The sequence below is a fragment of the Ctenocephalides felis genome, unplaced genomic scaffold, assembly GCF_003426905.1.
Source record: "Ctenocephalides felis isolate EL2017-DRISC unplaced genomic scaffold, ASM342690v1 CF-g0.4_SCAFFOLD_03571, whole genome shotgun sequence".
Lineage (NCBI taxonomy): Eukaryota > Metazoa > Arthropoda > Insecta > Siphonaptera > Pulicidae > Ctenocephalides > Ctenocephalides felis.
In genome coordinates, this window is record NW_020539725.1 from 1093792 (window position 1) to 1111541 (window position 17750).

The window sequence follows — 17750 nt, forward strand, 5'->3', positions numbered from 1 at the left end:
AGGAAAGTCGAAACACATTTATCTCTTATAGTTTCCTGGCAACCTGACATTCATAAAAATATGCATACTCACACACAATTTTAAATTCCCGACTGAACTAAAAAACGACTTGCACAATCAAATAAAAAAATACATTTAATGATTACGTATTCTATTAACTCATTTTTTTTCTTTTCGCGTTCAATTCCTCATACGCGATTTATTTCATTTATTTCCATGAATCCCTCACAACGACATTTTTTTTTCTCAACATCAAACCAACGTCTCTGCACTTGCTGTTAAACCGCCCTATTTTATCTATATCTTCTAACTATTCATAACTTTCTTTACTCAAAATCCTATTCATAATTTTCTTAACTCATCTTTATTTTATGTTAAGCAAACTCCTTTTATGACACTCTACTATAAAAATCTTTAGACGGATAAATTTTCTAATTATCATAACCGCATTTACCTATTCCTAACAAAAATATATTCTTAATATAACTCAAAGGCAAAGTATCGATACCGAGTACTGATAAAAGAATCGAGGCAAAATATCGATACCAAAAAAGAATCGTGGCGAAAGTATCGATACTACTCAGTATCGAATATTTAGTACTTTTAATCAAAATCAAATATAAGCGCAAGAAAGATCTAAAACTCACTACAGATAGAATTACAATATTATTATAAACTCTATTACCTGTATTTGATGCTGTTAAATCAGCCTCATTTTCAATATTTTGAGAAGTTTAAAACAATAATTTCTCGATACTAATTTCAAATTCGATTTTTATCAAAAAGAAAAATGCTCAATAATTAAAAAATAGTATCGTTTTGTGACGAAAGTATTCATTTATGAATTTAGTATCGGCTAATTTATATCATAAAGAAAAATACTCATTAATTAAAACATAGTATTGTTTTGTGACAAAAGTATTCATTTATGAATTTAGTATCGGCGAATTTATACCATAAAGAGAAATACTCATTACTTAAAAAAAAGTATTGTTTTGTGACAAAAGTATTCATTTATGAATTTAGTATCGGCTAATTTATATCATAAAGCAAAATACTCATTAATTAAAAAAAAGTATTGTTTTGTGACAAAAGTATTCATTTATGAATTTAGTATCGGCTAATTTATATCACAAAGAAAAATACTCATTAATTAAAAAAAAGTATTGTTTTGTGACAAAAGTATTCATTTATGAATTTAGTATCGGCTAATTTATATCACAAAGAAAAATACTAATTAATTAAAAAAAGTATTGTTTTGTGAAAAAAGTATTCATTTATGAAAATAGTATCGGCTAATTTATCACAAAGAAAAATACTCATTAATTAAAAAAAAGTATTGTTTTGTGACAAAAGTATTCATTTATGAATTTAGTATCGGCTAATTTATATCACAAAGAAAAATACTCATTAATTAAAAAAAAGTATTGTTATGTGACAAAAGTATTCATTTATGAATTTAGTTTCGGCTAATTTATATCATAAAGAAAAAATACTTACTATTTAAAAAAAAGTATTGTGGAAATACTTAGCGATTATGAAATAGTATTTATTTTAGAAAAAACAAGTATCGGCTTTAAATATTAGAATCGGAATTATAATAATTTTAATGGGAATACTTAGCGATTATAAAATAGTATTTATTTTAGAAAAAACAAGTATCGGCTTTCTACTACTGTAGAATTATGAAAAAATCGAGTTTTCAATATGTCAATAAAAGGATTTTTCAAAATTACTATTATTTCCTGAGTTATATTCGTTTTAGTGACGTGGCCTCGGTTGGGGGTCCGACCGAGTCTCAAAACTTTGAACGCGTTTTTCTCGGAACTACTTTTTTCGAGCTGGCGGTAAGGATATCTCGAGTTCTAATGAACCAATTTACTTCAAATTTCGAGAGTATCTTCTCTATACATCGTTTTATCGCATGGACCTTGCCCAAAACTATAACTTTTTATTTAGTATTTTTAAAAAATTCGGAATTGTTAAAAAAAACATAAAAAAAAATATTTTTTTTCAAACTACTGCCATTCAAACAAAAAAAAGGTTCATACGGTAGCGGCATCTATAATAATTAAGAATTCATCTATTTTTTATGTTTGGGATCACCAGGAGGGTTGGAATCATGCACGCCAGGACACCCTCTTTTTTTGAGCCTCCACTTTGACTGCTCTTAACTTTGTGAATTCTAATTTTTTTCTTTAATAATTTTTTTTATGTAATAATAAAATATCAATAGACAAATGATAAAAAAATCGATAGGAAAAATATTATTTGTTTCCTTTATACAGCGCTTCAAAAACCGGGCAAAATTCATGCTTCTACAGTAGAATACCCCCCTACAGTAGAAATAATCAGACAAGAATCGGAATTATAATAATTTTAATGGAAATACTTAGTGATTATAAAGTAGTATTTATTTTAGAAAAAAAGTATCGGCTTTAAAAATTAGAATCGGAAATCGAATGTCTTAATAAATTATTTAACCAAAGTTGGTTGCGTGATAAGTTCGCAGATAACAAGGTTTTTGCATACAATATACAAAATTTATTATCGTTGATAAACATATGTTCTCGGAGATAACAGAAATTATATTATCGACGTACGTAATCTTAAATTCTAATTCTTTTATTTATTGTTAATCATTGGCTTCGAACTAGGGGCATTCATAAACATTTTCTTTAACAAAAACCATATCGCACTCGACTTACCGCTTGTTTTGTTCGTTATCTATGAAGAGAGGTGTCGCCGCGACAAAAAAGAATGAGTGGTGTGAAGTATCGATTCCAAAAGTACTCAGTATCGAAGTCAAAGTATCGATTCTTACTCAGTATCGATACTATCGTTCTAACACTAATCGTGCATGCATTGCAAAAACCAATTTATAAATGTTATTTGAATGATGAAGTTACTTACGAGAAGAAAAGCAGGTGTAACAAATAGATAGGATAATAAAAAAACCAAAAACAAAATAAAATCATACGCATTTTTATTTAATATTAGCTGACCCGGCAAACGTTTTGCTAAGTAAGGTATATTCTAATCAATTTCTAGATAATCAAAAATATTAATGCTTTAAGTGTATAAAGATGTGTTGTTTGAATGCTATATACAATGAAGTATTATAAAAACAATAAACCCCATTAGTTTGTCTATATTTTGTCAATACACTTATTGATTACGTTTCAAGTTTTTCAGATTATTTTTGGATTCTGGATTTTGTGTATAATTGTAAATAATACCACTGAGCTTATAAAAAATTTCCAAATTTCTGCGAGGAGAGGTAGAAAATGAATTAAGAATTTCTTCTTTGACCTGCTTTGTGAATAGTTTCAAGTAACATTCGATTAACTAAAGTAAATCTAATAAAAAAGTATATATGTAGAGCAAGGCGAGGCACAAAGGTCCAATTTGACTTTGAGCAAATATTAATTATATCATAAAAATAAAACCAATTATATCACAACAAATAATACATTTCAACCGAACAATTATCTGCCTACGTTCAGTAAACTGCCAGCTACTTCATCATTGTAGAAATGTGCTTTTTGGATGTCTTTCAAAAATTTGTTATCTAGATCTTTTTACCCAATAGACGGGGTAACTTGGAACGGCCAGGTGGCAAACAGGTTTAATGTCTTATTTTAATTTTAAAGGTATTTTACAAAATAATTACATTTTTAACTAATGCCAAGAAACTACCAACGGAAAAAATACTTTTATTATAATTTTCAAAAATTACCGTTTATCTCCTGATAGCAAAGTCATAAGAATCAAGGTTATAGCTGGTTATACATCTTTTTCCCTCTACTTTCAAATATTGTTGTTAAACAATGCTTAACTTTAGTGGTTTTTGACACATCGGTGGTGGACCTTTTTAACCCCCGGACCTTTATATATAACTATCTACTCTTCGATAAATTCTGGGGAATTATAACTGGTAAAATGTTATTCGACAATTGTTATTCGAATTGAAATAACATAAATAAAAAATAATATAACCTAGAAAATGCTTTATAAATACCAATGAGTATAGAATTATACAAATAAGATCTTTCAGAGCACCGTGTTTGAGAAAAATGTGATTTGCAAAAAAAGAGTGCTACAACGCCAAAAATGCATTTTCATATTAACATTTCAAAAAAGTTGATGTTTTGAGTTTCCAGTAACACTTGCGATCAGTTTAATAACGTTTTTGTGTATAAATATAACTACATACAAAACTACTAAACAACTAACCTACAATTTAATCATAATTAAATAATATTCACGTTAAACATCTTATTAAACGTAATTGTACATCATTTGTCAAAAACGTTTTACATTTCACGTATTAGCCACCGTCCATTGTTTTATTCAAATTGCGCTTCTACAAAAATTTTCAAATTAAAAATGTAAAGTTTCTACTCGATTTTGAAATAATATCTCACCTTTCCGACAATCTACTAATTAACACGAATTTTTCAAGAATAAGACTGGCCAAATCTATTCAGCCGTTTTCGAGTTTTACTTAGACATTTGAAAGAGAGCTCCATTTTCATATATAAGATTTGTAAACCGACACAACCAGATATTTTAAATTATAACAATATGCAAATTATCAAATTATTCAACAGTACCTAATCTATGAGCTATTCTGTAACTCGCCATTTTTTAACCTTCCGTAGGGTAAGTTATAGTAATCGCAACAAAATCGAAAATAAAAATTTTTATATATCTTTACATTTCAAAACCTTCTGAACATTTTGGCATACCTTAAAAATTGATGTATGTGTATGTATGTGTGTGTGTGAATGTGTGTGCGTGTGTGTGCGCGCGTGTGTGTGCGCGGATACAAATTTTCGTGGACACGCATTGAACACCTATTTGAATAATTTAAAAAACATTCGATTTGTATTTATAAGGAGAAACGTGCTGATTAGTTTTTGGCAACGGCAGGTCTAGCCGTTCCGAAGATACGGGGCAAAAAGTTCCAAAAACAGTACCTCAGTTTTTAAGCAAACGGAGCGCCCGATTTTAATAATTCAAAAAAGATTTTACTTGTATTGACAGATGAAAAACTGATTAAACTTTTGGGAAGGCAGGTCTAGCGGTTTCGGAGATCTAGTAAAAAAGTAAAAAAAAAGAATGCCATTTGGTGGTCAAAAATGTTCATTAGACATATGTACATCGAACTATCAGAAATTTAAGAGATTTTAATAATGTGTATAAATTTTGTTTACATTTCTGTGGGTTCCGTAACATCGTTTTTTCGTTAGACGGCGACGCGGCGCTTTCGCGTTCTGATAATTCGTCTCTATGTAGGTAAAGCAGTACGATTTCTTTGGAAAAAAGTTGAAGAATTCCAAAATAGAAAAGAAAACATTTTTTTCCAAAATTTTTTTTTCCAAAAAAGTCTTTTTTTTTTTCAAAAATTTTAAATTTTTCAAAAATCAAATAATTTAAAAAAAACTTTTGGTACGACGAAGTTTCAGCAATATGCCTTAATGATGCCATACACCACTAGTTTTCACTTTATTTTGTAATCCACCTCGCTCATAAAATTTGCTGTCTATGCATTTACTTTTTTTCTGACCTTTATATTCTTCTTAATTACTATTCTTAACTCTATTATATCTGGTCGCGCATGAATTGCCAAAAGTAACAAACAGTCTATAAACAAGTAATTTCTTTTATATAATAAATCTCGTAAAAAACAAACATGTGTAATAAATAATTATATCAAAAAGAATCTTACAGAAATTATAAAACATTTGCAAACCTAATCGAGCATTGAATTGAAAAAAAAAACAATTAGTAAATAATATTTTTTTTTGTTGAGTGAAAGCATGTTTGTAAAATACGAGCGAATTTCTTTTTGAGTTTAGTTTTGTTTGCGCTATTGCGTTACAGTATTTTTATTATGATTTGTTTTATCTCAAAATTTAGAGCAGATTTGAGAATTGCGGAGTTACTCGCCTCCGTGCATATGAGGTGCCGAATTTTATTTGGGAATGCGTCGGAAAACAACTGCTTACACAGATTTGAATCGCGGCAATTTTTTTTAAGCTGATCGCTCGCTTGGATATAATTAGATGCGAAAACTCTTGGTGACACCGATTTCCGATTTGCATTTGAGTTGACCGTGGCGTCTTTGGTGATTTTCAATTAGAGCAGAATTAGTCACCTCGTCGATCTAATTGTAATCAGTCGAGCCCATTGACATCAAGGTTGATTACGGCTAATACTGCCAATAGTAAAATGGCAATAGAAATTTAATTTTTATATTTGATAGTTTTTTATGGTTGTTACTTTTAAAAAATATTTTGATGCTTTTTTGTTATTATTTTTTTTAAATTATTGTTGGAGTTTTCGCGGTAGAAAGGATGGTTAGGAAAATCATCAAATAAATTTTATTTTCTTCAGTTTAAAAATGTTAGGTTTCTTGTCCATTTCATTCAACCGGTTAAGTTATTTTGCAATTATCCATTAGCGCAACAAGACGGCAGTCACATGTTTATTTAAGTATAGATAACAAGATAAATACCGAATTAGGGTAATAAGAAATTAGTAACTGCAGATTAATTATAATTTATCAGATTTAGTTAAGAAAAATGGAAACAAAAAAACGATAGTGAAATAATTGTAAAAATGAAACGGATTAAATGGAAGAGAACTATCGGAAATCAGCAAATATTGTAGTCGGGTACGTTGCTAAACGAATGCGTCAAAGAAACAAATAAGGATGCATGTATAAGACGGGAGGAGGTACAAGATGCAAGAAGTTAAATAAGCGAAAGAGGAGAATGCATAAGTCGCTTGGATTTACAAAAGAGATAGGTTGCAAAAGTGAAAGTAAAGTAAGAAGTAAAACAAAAATGTCGGGCTATCGAATAACTGGTAGGTCAAATAGTTAGATTATTTACTAATTGTTTTTTTTTTTTCAATTCAATGCTCGATTCGTTTTGCAAATGTTTTATAATTTCTGTAAGATTCTTTTTGATATAATTATAAGGAGAGACGTCCTGATTAGTTTTTGGCAACGGCAGGTCTAGCCGTTCCGAAGATACGGGGCAAAAAGTTCCAAAAACGGTACCTCAGTTTTTAAGCGAACGGAGCGTCCGATTTTAATAATTCAAAAAAGATTTTACTTGTATTGACAGATGAAAAACTGATTAAACTTTTGGGGAGGCAGGTCTAGCGGTTTCGGAGATCTAGCAAAAAAGTAAAAAAAAGGCAAATCGGAAATCGGTGTCACCAAGAGTTTTCGCACCTAATTATATACGAGCGATTCGGGCGGTGGTGATCTGCCTAAAAAAATTTGCCACGATTCAAATCTGTGTAAGCAGTTGTTTTCCGACGCATTCCCAAATAAAATTTGGCACCTCATATGCACGGAGGCGAGTAACTCCGTAATTCTCAAATCTGCTCTAAATTTTGAGATAAAACAAATCATAATAAAAATACTGTAACGCAATAGCGCAAACAAAACTAAACTCAAACAGAAATTCGCTCGTATTTTACAAACACCCACATGCTTTCACTAAACAAAAAAATATATATAAAGAAATCTTTCATAATTTTAAAATATTTAACATGTTACTCTTACATCTATCTAGGCAACCTAAACTTTTAACACCTATAAAAAAGCTTTCAGTCGTGCATTGACATATGGAGACCAGCAGTTTACAATACGAGAACATCCGACCGTCCAACGTCTGAACATTCTAAATTTCACATATACTCGCCACACGCGTCGTGGCGTCTTAAAAACGTAGGGATGAAACGTTTACAAAAAAAAGGAATAAAAATTATCCCGCTGCGTTACTTAAATGTCTGTGATTTGAAATCGAATTTGAAGGGAAAATAACTTCGACTATTTCTTACCCTTGCAATATGAGATTTTAAAACAACTTGCAGATACTTGCGACTATATATGAAAAATAACCCTACTCACAATAACGATATCTATGTAACAAAACTTAACATGTATCTGTCAATTATCATAAATTTACCGAAAAACAAATTAATTTCTGTATTAGTGTTTACGCAAATGATTATGAATAACTGAATACACTAAATCCTAACAATATTCATAATAAAAATTTAAATCTGTATAGATTAACATTTTTCTATAGAATAACATTAACTGTAATGATTTTGAATTCGAAATTTCTATTCTAATAGTCTTAATTTAAAATATTGGTGATTATAATTAGCTTAGGAAAAACGTATCTAATTAATATTGTTTAATACACGAACAAAAGCCTTTCGCGAAAACCGAAATAAAAAAAACAACCCCGCGTGACTGAACAAAAACGTTAACTAACAAAAATACCAATACAGCAAATAGATCCAGCATTTCACAATTATCATGAAACAATCTATAAATTCTGCCAATTAAATCAGTTTTTAAATCAACAAATCAAAATTCTAATAATTACTTGAATTACTTGATTATTCATTTTCGCGCCAACCAATTTTGCAAATTACGTTTACAATAGCCCAAAATACATAGACCTTTTAATCCCACAACAACATTTTAATTTATATACACCACTAAACATTATTTCAACGTGTTCTGTATTTTCATCATTTTCAGTGTTCCAACAATCTTCTGTACACCCAACTATGATAACCAAGAGTTCAACAAATCATTTCATAAATACCAATTTAATACTAACGCGTAATCAAGAAATGCTGAATCACCGCGAAAAATCAAAACACAAAATTAATACATAACAAAATCAAAAAAAGAAAACGACGAAACTTAATCGCGAATGTACTAAACAATAAAAAATTACCGCAATTACCGAAATCGTAGCTATGCCGTCGATACTGGATCAAATGATTACTAAAACAAATTAATACTTTTCAATTATTTGATCGTTAAACCAACGAAAAGCATTTGTCGGCACTTCCATCATTTGTTAGGAATTCCTTTTATTCGTTACTTATTTCTTTCGATCATATTCTAATTTGTTATTGTTTATACATTCGCAGTCTTTCTACAACATTACCGTGACGATCCTGCAAGAAACTGTTTAGTTTAAATACTACTATTGAAAAGGCGTTTGTTCGTGACTTAAATAACCTATATTTATTTATACATAATTATAACATTTCTTATTTTAACATGCAACTTATTCTAGACTTATCTGTAACCCGCGGTGTACCCAGTGTCCATAACCTGTCCATACATCGGACCCAATTCACCTATCACACTAATCACATTACATCACATTAATTAAAGGTCTACCTTCGGTTTGGGGACAGCTTCCGAAACGCTGCCCCCCATAGCATCATTTAAGCTTACATTATTATTAACAACTTGCTGACATGTCAAACGTTGTATTGCTAAGTAAGGTATATTCTAAGGTATATTATACACTTTCTATAGAAAACATGGTATAATCCAATCCAAACCTTTTTTGGTTTTTCGACTTATTGATTACGTTCCAAGTTTTTCAGATTCTTTTTGGATTCTGGATTTTGTGTATAATTGTAAATAATACTACTGAGCTTATACAAAATTTGCACAAACGTGTGCTATTTTTCAATATGAATTTGCCCGCCCGGACCAATCAGGAGCTGTATTTTGTCACATGGTTCATCACGTAACGGCACTGCTGTCAAACTTTTTTTTTAACTCGTTTTATTTAGCAATCAGAAATACATAAAGATTCCTATGAGCTAAAATGACAATATTTAAGAGCGATGCCTAAGAAGAGCTTCAATGAGATCTTCTCAGTTTAACAATTACTATGATAATATTATATTAGACCTAATCTAAGACTAAGTCTAAAGGCAATTGTTGTTTCGATCTTATTATGCCATAAGGTTTTGTAACGTCAACTATTGATGGGTTCGAATGTGAGTCCAGTTTGCGTTTGTATTTTTACTCGAATTCTTTGAACGTTAAATGCACCGTTTTCATGTTGAGGTCGCTGTGAATGGTTTCATTTGTTACGTACCACGGATAATTAAGAATTGTACGTAAAATTTTTGACTGAGTTCTCTGCATTATAGCTATATTTGATTTGTAAGCACATCCCCAGAGCCCAATTCCGTAGGTCCAGATTGGCTTAATGATTGATTTATATAGCAGAAACTTATTTTCAACAGAGAGCTTAGACTTTTTACGCAGTATTCAGTCAAATTCTTTCATTTTGATCATTATTTGCTGCTTTTTTGTTTTTATGTGGCTTTTCCAAGTAAGTCTGCTGCCTAAATGGAGACCAAGATATTCACCGTGTTCTGTTTCGGAATCTGGACGTTATTTAAATAAATTGGAGGACAAGTACCCTCTCTCAGGGTAAATGTGATATGAGTTATCTGATCTGGATATATTATTAATGTATTTTCAAAATTTTCATTTTTGACTTGCCTAAGTTTGCTTTTAAGTTCTCTGCAAAGTTTATTGTATGTATTTTTATCGTCAGGTCTATGATTTTGTTGCTATTTAGCTCTAGCACGTCTTTTTTTTTGAATAAGTTCTTTGATTTCCAATGGAATATTTCGGAATGCTAATTTTGATTCTAATTGATTGATTTGATTTTAATTATTTAATTTATTGGAGAAATATTATTGAATATTATATTTCTAAAATTCACAAAAAAATATTTAAAATTAATTAACAATTAAAAATAAAATATATATTTATAAATTTTACTAAAACAATAATTAAATTTTTACAATATTATTTTTTATTTGTATTCATTATAATAAAAATGATTTTATTTATTTTTAATAATAAAATTTCAATTATTAATATAAATTCAGATTTATGAAAATTTTAATAAATTATATAACTTTCCAGTTTTTTTTTAAATTATTATATTAATTATCTCTTTACTATATTAATTTTATTGAATTGTTTTTATTAAAATTAATGTTATTTTCTATGGCCCGTATCAAACAGAAAAGGTAAAATAAAAGTATTGTTGTTAATTATTTGTGTTGAATTTCGAGATTATGTCGCACGGTACTGATTAACCACCGCTTAAAATCTAGCTTTAAAATCGCATCGTGTGAAGCATACGGCTTCAAAACTAAAATTCAGACGGGCCGACAGTCACTACTGTCAAATTTTGCTTTGGGTACCTCGATAACTGATAATTTATTTTTTGCTGTGAATTTTTTTCTGTGATCACTCAGCAAATACATAACATTTTCACAGTTTCTAGTACCTGGTCTATTTTTACAGAATAATTGTGTGTGTGAATTTTCATATTATCAGTGATAAATTTGTGTACTAATTTGCATATGAACTTCCACAGTGGCAGGCGATGTATCATTATCTGGTGGTGCAGCAGTTCAAAGAATCAGACTGTTAGATGAATTAGATAGTCCTGGTACTAGCATATTGGAGCATGATCTTATTGATTACTATCAGTTGTTAGCAGAGAAGGGTGATATACAAGCTCAGGTAAACTTATTTCATTTTTAGTTGGAAATATATAGATAAATAAAAACAATTTTGTATAACCATTTCTATTTAAAATTTTGTAGTTTTTGAAATTATTTCAAAATTTTGCATGTTTATTTATATGACACTTTAAAAATTTATTGGGTTAGGTAGTTAATACCTATACATCTTATCCGTACCCGCTAGAAAATAAACTAGTAGGGTGTATAGCATCGTGCCTTAAGGCAAATCTCTGGAACTTCCCGTACCGTAATGAAATGATCGAGGAATATTAAATGTTTTCAAATAGATTATTATAAATATTGTAACATTGTCTAATATTTATAATAATTATATAAACTGAATTGCAAAGCTAAACATATTTGTTTAAAGTACATTAGAACTTTTGTCAGAATTACGATCAAAATCTGAATTATTTTCGATATACAAAAAAAAATATTTTTGAACAAAAAAAATGAAAAAAAAACAAATTTTTTTTTTCAAAATCAATTATTTTGTTAAAACAAGCAGAAAGTTTTTTGAATCATTCAAATCAGACACTTAGTTCTCTCAAAAACTGCAATTTTTTGCACATTTAGATCTGTATCTCCGAAATGGCTAGGCCTGCCTTCTCCAAAAACTAATAACCACTTCTTTCAATCATTACTAATTGAATGTTTTTTAGATCATTCAAATCGGATGCTCCATTCTTTCAAAAACTTGATTTCTATTTTCTGCACTCTTTGCTCTTTATCTCCGAAACTGCTGGACCTGCCTTTGCCAAAAACTAATCAGCACATCTCCCTATCAATAGGAATCGAATGTTTTTTGAACCATTCAAATCGGTTGATCCGTGCGCCCAAAAACGTGGACAAAAAATTGTGTCCATACATACATACACAAACACACACACACACATATTGCCTAACGGCGGTTTCCGTGGGGACCAGAGGCAAGGGCAAAGCGGAGGTTTTAGTAGGTATTATACCAGGGCGGTATCGAGTACGACATACCCAGACAGAAGACAAAAAAAACACACACACACACATTCATTTTTTCTAAGGTATGCCAAAATGTTCAGAAACCTTCAACATGTCGAGAAATGTAAAAATTTTCAATTTCGATGTTCGGCCCATTACAATAACTTACCCTACGGGAAGTTAATAAATAAAAGCTGTGAAATACGTTCTTCATCGATTTGATAATCCTGAATTATATTCTATTCTGATATTAAAAATTTAGTTTTGCATATTATTCAAGTGCACATATAATCACATTATTATAAAAATTATTATTAACTTCCCAAAGGAGAAGTTTATGTTTTCATAAAAAAATCCGATTCGCTAATTTTATGTTTTCTCGACGTTTCAAGCCATTCTGAATCGAATGAGACCAAATTTGGAAAAAGTATGTGTGTGTGTATGTGTATGTGTGTGAACAGATTTTTTGCCGTAAATCGGCGTTTTCTCAAAAACGGCTTGACCGATTTCAAAAATTTAAAAGCCATTCGATGTATCTCGATGAAGACTAGCGTCGTTTGTGCGACGATCGGCCAAGCCGTTTCTTTGTAAATTGCAGAAAAGTGAAAAAATTTTGTCCACGTTTTAGCCCGCAATTCTGAATCGATTTTGAAAATTCAAAAACTGTTCGAAACATATTGGTTGGGAATCGACCTGATTAGTTTTTGGTAAAGATCTGCCAGGCCGTTTTTGTAATAAAGTGTTAAAAAAAAATTTTTCGACGATTTTCATGAATTTTTTTTGTTGGTAGAAATCATAGTCTTATAGATCATACTAAAATATCACGATCCTACGACAAGTCGTTTAATTTTAAAAATTCGTCAAGGTTTGCAAAAAATAGTGTCGTTTTTTTGGGCGTTTGTCAAAATTATAACTTTCATCGACGTTTGCTCGATGCAGATATTATTTGGGAATGATACTGATTAGTTTTAGGTGAAAATCTATCGAGCCGTTTTCTTGTAATTAACTGTTGAAAAAAAAATTAAGCCGATTTTTATGGAACTTTATTTGGCTATATATTTTGTCTTATAGAACTTACTGAAATATATATTACGGCCTTACGACAAGTAGTTTAATTTTAAAAATTCATCAAAGTTTGAGAAATGAGTAGTTTTTTTGACGTTTGTTAAAATTAAAATTAGACGATTTACTTGGTATAACGATAGAGTAATTGGTCTTAATGAACATACTAAACCAATAAAGCCCTACGGAAACTGGTTCGATTAAAAAATTATTGATTTTTGAAAATTTGCTTTTAGAAAATACTCAGAGTTAATGTGTTCGTTCGCTTTCAATTATGTGTAATAAATCCACTCGGAAGAGTTTTAATCACTAATAAATTAATTTATTTTTTATTTTTTAAATCGATTATTTACACATCGGGAAGTTCATGTAACTTGCCTCAAGGCAAAATGCCAATACCAACTAGTTTATATATTGATTTGTAACCCATATTTATTATTAGCAAAATGTATTGATTCGAATGTTTTCTTATCCCCTACTTGTTATTGCACTTCTTCTATTAATAGTATCCTATAAATTAATACATGTATTGTTTCCATATCTTGACTTTGCAAATATAAGTAATGCCAGTCAATATTTATGTTTTAATATTTCTTAGAAATTTTATTCGTTTGTATGGATAAACCTTGTTTACACTGATTAGATTATTCGGTTCTTTTTGAACAACTTTGTTTTAACCGATTAGTTCATAACATGAATTATAGAAAGAGCGTGTGATCCACCGAGTTGCTTGACGAACTTATTGTTAAAATGGTATAAGTACTTTTCGCGGATAATTTCGAAGGACGAGATATAATTAGATAGTGGCCGTATTAGACCTATTAAAAGATGATGGATAGTTTTGTGGGAGCTTGGCAGGTCGCGCCAAAATGAAGTAAGCGGCGTGATAAATAAAAATGATTTATGGGTTTTCTTTTCCAAATGATTATAGACTGTCAGTTATATATATACTGACTTTTACTGACTGACTTTTATTGAATCTATAAAATATATTACTAAAATAAAAGTTAGTTTCATTATATTCGGTAATTTAACTAAATTCCGAAAGTTTAAAATGTTGTACATTTAGATAAATAATACGTTGTTAGAGTGTGTTCGATAATGTTATAATGTTATTTTAAATGATGTTTGAAATATTACTGATCTTACTTATTGTTAGTTGAAGTTTATATTATATTTCTGATTGGTCGGTTTTTGGGTGCAAGCGACTGCCCATTACATTGATGATTTGGTTGAATCGAGTTCAAGGAAATTTCTTGGGAGGAAAAAAATGAATGATTATCGGACAGTTTAATGATAGGTTATGTCTGACAATGAAGGGTCACCGTATACTTGCAAATATAAATTGTAATAGAGGGATTAAATTTTATAATGGCTATGGAGAGTATTAAATAATTCCAAACAACAGGGTTGAACCTTAGGCATTAACACATATTATATGCAAGTTTTCCGAAATTGCTCTGAATAGTACTATAGTTTCCGCAAAATTTCTCACTGTGACTTGTAGTATAAAACTTGTAGTATAAAAAGTAAACATTATTGTAAATATGTAGTATGTTTAACTTTAACGAATTATGTCAACCCTTAATATGAGTTAGATGAAAAAGATTATGTATTGAGTAATAATTAGACCTAATGACAGATAACGATTAATAACCTTCATGCATACAAAACACAATTAATGAACTTTGCTACAGTGGGAAACCATAGCACTACGTGCGCTGTTATTTTATTATAAAATATGTTTATGAATTTATCCTGTCAAATCGAGAATCTTATTCTATATAACATTTTTTTAGGTAGGTCTTGGTCAACTTCATTATCAAGGAGGCAGAGGTGTTCGGTTGGATCATCAACGGGCTCTACATTATTTTACGCAGGCTGCTAATGCTGGTAAGTTTTAAGTATGTACTTATTTTTACGAGATCATAGTTAGCAGTATCATGATTGAGAAATTTGCGATTATATATATATATATATATATATATATATATATATATATAAATTTCCAATAGTGTAGCCAAGGAAACAGCCAGACATACCACAGAACTACAGACCGATCAGCCTCCTTAACACAATGAGTAAAGTAGCCGAAAAGGTACTACTCAAAAGACTTAACAAACACATAAGACACAACAAAATCATACCTGACACACAATACGGCTTCAAAGAACGACACTCCATACTACACCCACTGACAAAACTCATAGAAAATACAGTTCTCAATTTCAACAGACGAAACCATACCGGACTGGTGTTACTCGATTTTGAGAAGGCGTTTGACACCATCTGGATGGACGGACTTATTCATAAACTTATCCAACTAAACTTTCCACCGTACATAACGAGAACGTTACACTCTTACCTCTCAGACCGCAACTTCACTGTACAAGTAGACAACGGACTTTCGACGGTTAAACAAGTGACGGCGGGAGTACCGCAGGGCTCGATTCTGGGACCGTCACTGTTTAACGTCTACATTCACGACATACCCACTGACGCCGACACAACGTTACTGACGTTTGCTGACGACACTGCCATATACAAATCATCACGCTCACCGACGCTACTGACTACAAAGATACAGACACACATAGACAAACTAACTGAATATACTGACAAATGGCAAATTAAATTCAATCCGCAAAAGACGGAGGCTATTCTTTTCACAAAGAGCCGAAATGCCACGACTAGACTGACTGACTTGGACAAAATTAAAGTATTGGACTGTGAAGTTGAGTGGTCCAAGGATGTCAAATATTTTGGTGTGACCCTGGACCATAGACTCAGCTTCACAAAACATGTTAATACAAAAATCGGACAAGCTTACGGGATGTTAAATCTACTGAGACCTCTCTTGAACCACAACAGCCCGCTAAGCGTGAAGAACAAGCGAACACTTTACTTGACACTAATAAGACCGATACTGACATACGCCGCTCCGGCATGGAACGCGACGACTAAGACTAACTTACGAAAACTACAGACATTACAAAATAAGACACTACGACTCGTACTCAACAAAATAAGGGACCCACTGACTAGACATTACTACTCTTCAAAATACATAAACAGACTGACTTACCGACCATACTAGACTTTATAAAAAAGCTCACTGAAATTTTTATCTAAAATGTGGGGATCATCCTAATATTAACATCGCGGGCCTCGGCCAATACACAAGAGACGATATTTGGTATGGCAATCACGCCATGCCAAAATATATACTGATCGACCCATAGCGGTAATTGATACTTGGATGAGAATAAATCTTTTATTTTTGTTTTTCTTTTTATTTGTATAATTAACTATTATTATAAATATTGCTTTGTGGTTTTTTTTTGGGAGAAAAAGTTTCTTTCCTCTTTTTTGCCACACGATGTGTCAGAAAGTTTTACATATACTTTAATTATTGTTTGCAAAACAAAATCCAATGAAGGATACAATATCTACGGGTAATAAACCCATGTTATAATATGCAATGTACATACTTTTATATATTGAAATATATAGTCTTTGAATTGAAATTGAATTGAAATATATATATATATATATATATATATATATATATATATATATCTTGATATGATTTTCAGCCAGTCGTCGAAATAAAAGAAACAAATAAATACAAAATATTTATTTAAAATATACGTTTCGACACGGATTGTGTGTCATCATTTAGCAATTCTTTGTTAACAGTATCTAAAAAAAATTTTACAAAGATTTTTTTAAAAAATAAACTTAATTTTAATTTAAAATTGTTAAAAAATATACGAGGGAAGAAAGTTTATTTTCAGGGAATGTTAAACCGTGAGGACAAAAACATTCCCTGAAAATCAACTTTTTTCCCTTCTGGGTGTCACGTGGTTTCTCGTTGGCATTGCAGTCGTTGCGTACAAAACTACATTACATAAAGTTCAGTTTTAAAAATCATGTTGCAGTTAATATTGTTAGTTTATATATTTATTTTATATTTAATGCATATGTAATTATTTTATAAAACAATGTGTTTTTTTGTGTGTTATTTTTTCCTGGTGTGGTATGTATATTTTTTAACTATTTTAAATTAAAATTAAGTTTAGTTTTTAAAATAATCTTTGTAAAATTTTTTTTAGATACTGTTAACAAAGAATTGCTGAATGATGACACACAATCCGTGTCGAAACGTGTATTTTAAATAAATATTTTGTATTTATTTGTTTCTTTTATTTCGACGATTGGCTGATATCATATCACGACATGTCTCAACGTCAAACAAAAAAACCTAATTATCTTCTATTCTATATATATATATATATATACTAGCTGACCCGGCAAACGTTGTT

At 30.3% G+C, this 17750-nt stretch overlaps 1 protein-coding gene across 1 annotated transcript in view; it reads left to right on the forward strand.

The window, feature by feature from the left end:
• LOC113386796 (protein sel-1 homolog 1) overlaps positions 1 to 17750 on the forward strand; it is a 225599-nt gene that overhangs the window by 69619 nt on the left and 138230 nt on the right. Inside the window, exons 5-6 of the mRNA XM_026624551.1 lie at positions 11256 to 11404; positions 15225 to 15318. Coding sequence (XP_026480336.1) covers positions 11256 to 11404; positions 15225 to 15318 — 243 coding nt within the window. The remainder of the gene's footprint in view (positions 1 to 11255; positions 11405 to 15224; positions 15319 to 17750) is intronic.